At 37.3% G+C, this 8,666-nt stretch overlaps 1 protein-coding gene and 1 pseudogene across 1 annotated transcript; one reads left to right on the top strand and one right to left on the bottom strand.

Moving 5' to 3' along the window:
- The first annotated feature begins 2,407 nt into the window (after positions 1–2,407).
- LOC122310189 (glucan endo-1,3-beta-glucosidase, acidic-like) lies at positions 2,408–4,153 on the top strand. Its single transcript, XM_043124066.1, has 2 exons — positions 2,408–2,468; positions 3,192–4,153. The coding sequence occupies exons 1-2, from the start codon at positions 2,408–2,410 to the stop codon at positions 4,151–4,153; spliced, it is 1,023 nt and encodes a 340-aa protein (XP_042980000.1).
- Positions 4,154–4,279: 126 nt separating this feature from the next.
- LOC122310188 lies at positions 4,280–7,756 on the bottom strand (annotated as a pseudogene).
- Between the last annotated feature and the right edge of the window lie 910 nt (positions 7,757–8,666).

Genomic DNA, 8,666 nt, shown 5'->3' with positions numbered 1-8,666 from the left:
GTATGGAGAGAAATTGCTATGGGGGTTTCTATTTTTGAAGTAGGGCTTGTTTTGAGAATCGATTTTGGTTGTGAAGGGGAAAACAATGTAAATAAACTAAGAAGATTAGGCTACGGTTTTGAATTTTGAATTTGCCTACGAATTAGGAAAGTATTCTCACTAGGAAATAAATACTAAGAGGCTAACGATGGAAGAATCTCATTCACAAACAATTACCATCTTTAAAATTGATCTAAATAAGACACTACTTATAATAATAATAATAATAATAATAATAATAATAATAATAATAATAATAATAATCCAAATTTAAACCCTAATCTTAGGACCCATATGTTACATCGGCGTAGCCCGGCTCTAGAGTACGAACCTCAAGCGAGTCTTGCTCGCCAGAGACCGTGGGTTCACCGGACTTCTTGGCAACCATTGGAAGTAAGGATGAGAAATGAGATGAAGAAAATAATGGAGATGCAAGTAGAAGGAAAATGTAATAAGAAGAGAACAACAAGGACGAGACGAAACTTATGTAGGGGAGCAACTGTTGGCTTTCCAACTTTCAAAAACTGAACGTGGGAAGTGGAGTGGTTTGAATCCCGTAAACACGCAACACAACTCAAAGTTGAAGAAACTTCCTAACAACCATTAATGCAGAAGGGATAAAACAGTCACCATCGAGTACTAGAACTCAACCGTTGAGAAATGGAGAGCCTAAGGGCCTAACAGGTGGAGGAACCAAAAAGCAAAAGGGCCATCCTGCTTGGGAGGGAAGGATACCAAGCGACAGCAACCGCATAAAGACGTGAAAGGAGAGGAAAGAAGAAATTTCCATCAGACTAGTCTGATTAGAATTGGCAGGGTAATTGTAAGGGGGTTTCTTCCCCAAAACCTAAGCCCAATACCGCGAGGAGCCCAGGTGACCGAACAACCCACCGGCCCAATCAAATGGTCCCAAGTTCTAGAATAGGAGTTGGTCTATGATCTTGAACATGCGGGAAATCTACCATAATGCAAAGAAAGGAGGGACAAGCCACCTCGACGGAGCATAACCCCATATAGCCTTGAGTAGACAGGTGTGCGTAGAGGGGGGGGAGCCCTTGATCCTTTAACAGATGGGGAGGGATTAGCCTAACAACGTGAATCATTAAATGAGGATGGCGGAAGGAGCTGCTAAGCCACACATCCCCCTAAAGCAGGGCATGGGCGTTTGACACCAGAAATCAGGTACATAAGACGATCTCCAAGTACTATGAACGCTCTCTAAACTCTTTACGTACTTGCACTAAACTTTAAGACAATAATGATTTTGGCATCGGAGACTTTCAGGCCAACACCACGGTGTTTTCTTTCTGTTCACAGGCCCAAGACCGAAAATTTGAGTTGATGAGAGTCCGGCCTAAAGGCGTGTGAAACACGACGTTAACAAAAGGATTCTGCGAGAGTGCGCTAAGCTTTATTTTTCTATGTTTTGATGATTAAAGAGCAATAATAGAATTTAAGGGAAATAGCTTAGACACAAAAAGATTATATAAAAGTAAGGAAAATTCTATACACCATATTATCATCCTACTTTAATCCCACTAAATAATATGTGACACATTTATCACCATTAAATGATCATTTATTGCATGTTTCTTTATCATCCACTGGTGATGAATGTGCCACATCTTATTTAGTAGAATGAGAATCATGTGGTGTATAATATTACTCTAAAAGTAAACTCACAAATTGATATAGTTTAATATGGTATATCAGATTGTAAAGTTGTTTTTATTATAAAATAGATCTAATGGATCATATGAAATAACATTAGTATGCAAATTTATTTTTATATAATCACTTTGTGTACATAGAATTTATCTTAATTTAATCGTTGTGCTCTAATAGCAACTTGTACTTGGCATCAATACAGGCAAGCGACCAAATCGATCGGACATTCTATATATATCTTCTTTCTTTTTTTTTTTTTCTTTTTTTCTTGTCAAATAATTAAATAAGAATAATAAAATGATAATTAAAAGAATAAAAGTATTATTACTAATCTTACATATAACAAGGATTAAAAAATAGAATGTCAATAAAATAAATAAATAAATAAAGGTGCCCTTTCCAGTACTTTATGCACGCGTTTTATGCTCACTGGGTTTTAGAGATGGAAAAATATAGTTGCAAGGATAATTGTACACTAATCTGTGCACCAATATGATGTGATTGGTTAAAAAGTAGATTTTATTAAAAATAATGTTAATTTAAATTTTAAGTATGAATAAATCAGTATTGGTACACAGATTAGTGTGCAACTGTGCTTATATATAGCAAAACTTTTTAGAGATTTAGCTGGTCCACACTAAAAGCCCAGCAATCCTATATATATTATATAATATATATATATATGGTCACTTCACTGCCAATGAGTGAGAAAGCGTCATTCTCTGGTGCGACGTGCGGCAGCTGGCTGGCTTTCTCAAAATGTTTGTTCAAAACCAGGACAATCGGACAAAAATTATATATTTATATAAAAGTAATATTTGATAGAATCATAGAATATATAAATATAATATAATTTTTTTAAAAAAATATGATTTATTATTAAAAAATTAATTTTTTATATAAATTTCATATTTATTTATTTTTTAAAAATAATTATACAATGCTTGTACTCACGACTGCAACTTCCTTTTCTTTTTGTATTATATAAAGAAAAAGCCTACCTTATTGCTAGCTAACTGGAATATCCTAAACCAACGCAACCAATAAGCAAATATTTTAATACATATGTCACCCACACAAACAAACCACTTCCATCCACAATCAAACTAGAATATTGTAACCAACCTAACTATATCTATCTGCTCCATCATCGCTTCAGTCTGGCTGAAATCCATCGGCATTCAGAGACATCCTCTTTATTTCACTTCCTATGCTCCATTAATAATCCATCATACCATAATGTCAACAAGAATTCAGCACATTTTTCCCTCCCTCATCTCACTCCATCTCCTGATCTTCGTCCTTCGCTCACCTTCAGCAGGTTTTTTTTCAGTTCAGAACTCCATTTTATTGCATATACCGGACCCGTGTATAAATAAAATAAATAAATACAAAACCTTTTACCTTGCATGCGCATATGAAATTCTAACTTAACATGTATAAAGTACTACCTTGATGATGCTTCTTTCTTTCTCTTTTTTCAGCTGCTGCACCCATTGGAATATGTTATGGCCGCGTAGCCAACAACCTGCCGTCGCCCCCCTCAGTGATCGACCTCCTTAAATCCAACAACATCAGATATGTCCGCCTCTTTGACGCCGACCCCACAACTCTGAAGTCATTCTCAGGCACCCGAATCAACCTAGTGATCGGCGTGCCCAACGAAATCCTCCCCTGCCTTGCCTCCAACCCCACCAATGCTTCCCTTGACTGGCTCAGATCCAATATCTTTGCCCACGTCCCAGCCAACCAGGTCCGCTACATCAGGGTCGGCAACGAGGTCTTCCTCAAAGACCAATTATTCACGCCCTACGTGGTTCCGGCCATTCTAAATCTCTACCAAGCTCTCCAAACCCTAGGCCTCACTGATTCCATCAAGCTATCGTCGCCACAAGCAGCGTCTGTTGTCGTCAATTCATACCCTACATCCTCTGCAACCTTTGATCCGTACATTGAATCCGCTATTATTCCTCTTCTACGATACCTATACGAATGTCGTTCTCCGTTTATGGTTAACGTGTACCGCTACTTTAGCTACGTAAACAAGGGAAACCGTGTTTCTTTAGATTATGCTTTGTTTAGGTCCGACAATGCAGTTAGGGATGGTGCAATGGAGTATACCAATCTTTTCGACGCGAGCGTGGATGCTTTTGTGTATGCAATGGAGAAGGCCGGGTTTCCGGGCATTCCCGTGGTGGTGACAGAGACGGGGTGGCCGACGAGGGGCGGAGAAGGGGCGAGTCCAGAAAATGCATTGGCCTATAATGGGAACGTGGTGAAGCGGGCGGTGAACGAGGTCGGGACCCGAAGGAGGCCAAGGAATGGGGTGGAAGTTTACTTGTTTGATCTATTCGATGAGAATAAAAAGGGTGGGGAGGTTTACGAGAAGCATTTTGGGATTTATGGTGTTGATGGGGTTAGGGCTTATAATCTTAGTTTTAATTAAGTGAGATGATATTATATGTATCTTTTATATATATATAAAAAGTACTGTGTATCTAACGGAAATTATTGTTTTAACAGTTTTTAATATTTTTCATTAACATTTTTTATTTTCCGTTAACTTCGTTTGTTAAACTCGAAACGTGGCTCTCTTGATCCCATCAAATATGGTAAACTCCCCGCCCACCTCTTTGCTAATCCTCACATTGCTTTGCGTAAAACCCTTCCGCCTATTCTCGTCCATCGGTATCTCAAACATATCCCTCGCCCCACAACTAAACTTCTCTATCAAAGTTATTGTCTTGAACCCCTTCTTCGCCTCCTCCTTCTCCACCACTGACTCATTCGGCTTTGTTGCAGGTGCAACCGCCGCCGCCAAAGAAGTGGCTGACTAAGCCTTCAACGATACCTTCTCGACCTCCAATTCGTCCTTGGCAAGACCACCTTTAGCCATGCTCTACACGTAGACCCTGACCTTCTCGAGAATCAAAGGTTTTCCTTTCGACAGCATGGCATCCTTGAGTCTCTGACCAATAGGGCCCTCGTCCTTTACGGAGACTTTCAATTCGGGGTACTCGTCGGCGTTCTTGTCAGAAATGTAGGGGATCTCAACGAGACCTTCGGCTTTAAGCAAGGATTTACCGTCGGAGTCCTTGGCCTCGCCCTCCCAGGAGAGCGTGAGGTTGATCTTGTAGCCAGGTATAATCTTACCCTTGGGGATGTTGACGTAGGCCTCGCCCTTGAACTTGTCAACCTTCTTGGTCTTGATGAAAAGGTCGTCTTCGCCGTCGAGAATGGTGAGATCAGAAAGGAGCTTGAGAAGAGAATTTTATTTCTAATTCTGTGATGGAATTGCATTTCTAATTCATTAAAAATATTTAATAATATTTAAAAATAATATTTAAAATTAAATAAAATCTATTTAATAAAAATAATAGTAAATTAAGAAAAATAATATTAAAAAAATAGAAGGGTGATTAGAATGAATGATTCATAAATAATATTTAGACCTGAAAAGACTATACACCCTTTTAACTCAATTTGTTGGCAAATTAAATTAATCATGGCTATAATGCAATTGTCTTTTCCTCCGAACCCGAGGTAACAGGAGCATCTCATCCTCAATCCTCATTCATGTCGTGAGCCATAAAAGCACCTCACGCCTCTTTCCATCTCCACTACCCTACAATGGCGGTAGAGATAAACTGGTTAGGAGAGAGAAATTATGAGATTTATTTCTTGTGAGAGACAAAGGGATTGAGAGGGGGGGTAGAGAGACACGAGAAAGAAAAAAAAATTGGCAGGGGGAGGGGGGGGAACCTACGGGAACAGAAGGTTGGGGGAAGAAAAAGAAAAAGAAAATAAGAAAGAATGAGAGAGAAAGGGCATGAGGAGAGAGACGTCATGAGAAAGATAGTTCGTATCATCGTGATGTATTTGACCTTAAAAAAAGTCATGTTAGTGGGGTGTGGAAAAAATACTAACTAATATATAATATATCTTTTATTTTTATATAACATATGTATAACACTTGCCTTTTATATAAATTTTATTATTTTATATCACATAAAGACTATTTACTAGAATTCACATTTTTCTCTTATATCATAAATTATTAATTGAAATTAATTTTTTTTTATGAAATATATATTATTTTTTTTAAAATAATTATTTTATCCAATTAAACAAACGTGCAAAGCATGTTGATCTTGTCCTAGTATATATATATATACGCTGTAATGTTAGAGACATATATTTATCGCTGTGTCTGCGCGCAGTTTGCATGTAGTTGGCTACATGATATTTGGGTTGAGTCGTTAATTGGTTTCGACTAGTAGACATGTCACTGCAAATTCACATACAAGCTGTTAATTTCAACTAAACTGATAGAGTAACAATCCATCAAACCTTCTATATATACTATTTAATAAAATAATAGTTTGTTTTAACAAAAAATTTATTTTCACTTTTACTTTGATTTAATGTATTTAAATTTAAAAATTATTATATTGTTAAGAGGTTATATATTGGTTAATGTTGTGCCGCTTCTCATAATTCTTATAGGAAAATGCTAGTTGAATAGATAAAAGTGATTGATTTAATTTTTTGTCTTTTATTTTTATTTTTTATTTAATAACTAAGGAAATGAATATTAGTGAATTGATATTTTTTATTTTCTAAAAATATTTAAAAATGTGTAAAAATGATTAAAAGAAAATAGGAACATAAAAAAAAAAAAAAAAAAGTGCATTTATACTTATCGGTCCACTTCTTCTGTGAAATCATCAGTCCGAGTAGCTAGCATGGTCCATTCTTATATTGTGGGTGGTAGGTTTTCTAAGGAAGGTTGCTTATTTATAATAATAATAATAAATAAATAAATAAATAAGGTTGTTTACTCAATTTCTATTTGAGGACTACCTGCTCAGCCTTGACATTATTATCTGATGAGTGTACAAAAGTACATTCTAAATATTTTATTATTAGACTAAAATATTAAAATATGAATAAAAATCATAAAAATTAATTTGTATTCTTAAATTGATATTATATTTATTTTGAAATATTCTAAATAATTTTTATATTTAAATTCAGAATTAATAAAAACGGAGGACATTCATGCATATTGACTTGAATAGTTTTTGAGTTTTGGACAGTGGATTGAGTTGAGATGAAAGTTTAAAATATTATTTTTTAATATTATTATTATTTTAAAATTAAAAAAAATTAAATTGAAATTTGAAAAATTTAAACTATTTATTATATTTTGTATTAAAAGTTTAAAAAATTATAATAATTAAATAAAATGAATTGAATTGAGTTAGACTTGGCAATCAAACGCTGTGTTAAAAAATAAAAATAAAAATAAAAATTAAAAAAAAAATTGGGGGGGGGGGGGGACGGAGGAGCTGGAATGGCACAGATTCGGATTTGGATTATTTCTGGACGCGAAAAGAAACGCACGGAAGATGGAATTTTAATTCAAGACGCAACACGTGACTAGAATCACGTCTCTGTCGTTTGAAGGCAAACGGCAATTTTTGTCTTTTGTGAGATTATTCTGCTGGACTCTTGGTGACAAAGTGCCACGCAAGTTTTAGGGTTGGAGACGTAAATAGGATGATATTATTTGGCTGGGCCCTTAGATGTGAGCTGGGCAGATCTGGGAGACAGGAGAAAAAATGTCATATTTTATTTTTATTTGTTGAGATCTTTTCATGGAAAATTAAATTTTGGATAAAATTTAAGATAGAAATCAATTTATGAAAATGCTTTAATTTTATTTCAATTCATAAATTAAGTTTTATTGTTTAAGATTCTAAGATTAAGAACGTAATGTTGGATGCCTCCTCCTCGTCTGAGTGAGGTTTCTCTGCTTTGTCTCGTGACAAAGCTCTAGTCTCTTGGACGTAAGTCTTGAGAGGATGTCTATGGAAGATGAGATCACGAAGAGATGAAGCTGCCTGAAACTTACAGATATAGAACAACAGGAGCTGCTCTTACCGGAGGAAGACATATTGTCTTCCAAGCTAAGAGGCAACTCATGCCTCCTAGCTTCTATACTAAACGACAGAACGTCGAACCGAGAAGCATTCAAAAACACCATGGCCAAGGTATGGAACACTTCCGGATGGATAACCTTCAAAGAGTTTGGCCCCAACAAATTCCTACTGGAGTTCCAATTTCTGTCTGACAAAAAGAAAGTCCTGCATGGCAGGCCCTGGTCCTTCGACCGCCATCTGGTATGCCTTAAGGAGTTCGAGAGTGACCTGTCTCCCTCTGAAGTCGAGTTCAAGTCAGAACCCTTTTGGGTACAAGCTCACAATCTCCCCTTCGCAGGCATGAACAGACAACTAGGAGAAAGGATAGGGGAAGCGATTGGTAAGGTCCATATGGTGGAAGTAGATGATCAGGGCCATGGGTGAGGAAGCTACCTAAGAATTAAAGTAGACGTGGATGTAAACAAGCCTCTGGTGCGTGGCAAGATGGTAAACTTGGGAGGCAAACAATCCTGGTCACATTTCAAGTACGTGAGGTTGCCCAACTTCTGCTTCAAATGCGGCCTACTCAAACATGTTCATGGAAAATGTCCCAATTTCGATCCATCAAACCAATCCCAAGACCAGTACGGGCAATGGATGAGAGCATCCAGTTCATTCCCACCCCAAGTTTCAGTGAAGAAGTATGGATGGTGCCCGGCAAACTCTTCTCAGGGCTCCCCTCACCGAAAGCAGCCAGGGAGAGAAGGGAAAGAGATGGAGGACCATGGGACGTCACAGTCAGAAGAAGTGGTTGAAGAGGCAGAGCAGGACACCCCTGCCTGGGTCAACGCCTCAGAAAACACTCGGGCCATACCTAGACAGCCAAGTCAGAGCATGGACATGTCAGTAGACCAACTTTCCAACAACCCGAGAGCACATGAAGACCCCTTAAAACCTGGGTCACATGATGAACCAGCAGAGGATCACCTCAGGCCCAGAATGGATTCAACTCAGGTATGCCCTTCTAAACACCCT

The sequence above is a fragment of the Carya illinoinensis genome, chromosome 5 (genome assembly GCF_018687715.1).
Source record: "Carya illinoinensis cultivar Pawnee chromosome 5, C.illinoinensisPawnee_v1, whole genome shotgun sequence".
In the NCBI taxonomy this organism is placed as follows: Eukaryota; Viridiplantae; Streptophyta; class Magnoliopsida; order Fagales; family Juglandaceae; genus Carya; species Carya illinoinensis.
This window is presented reverse-complemented; position numbering and strand designations above follow the sequence as displayed.

Excerpts from the sequence above, each read along its gene's own strand:
- LOC122310189 (XM_043124066.1), top strand. The coding sequence starts at position 2,408 with ATGAGTGAGAAAGCGTCATTCTCTGGTGCGACGTGCGGCAGCTGGCTG. Across the intron at positions 2,469-3,191 it reads CTGGCTGGCTTTCTCAAAAT|CTGCTGCACCCATTGGAATA; the intron begins GTTTGTTCAAAA and ends CTCTTTTTTCAG.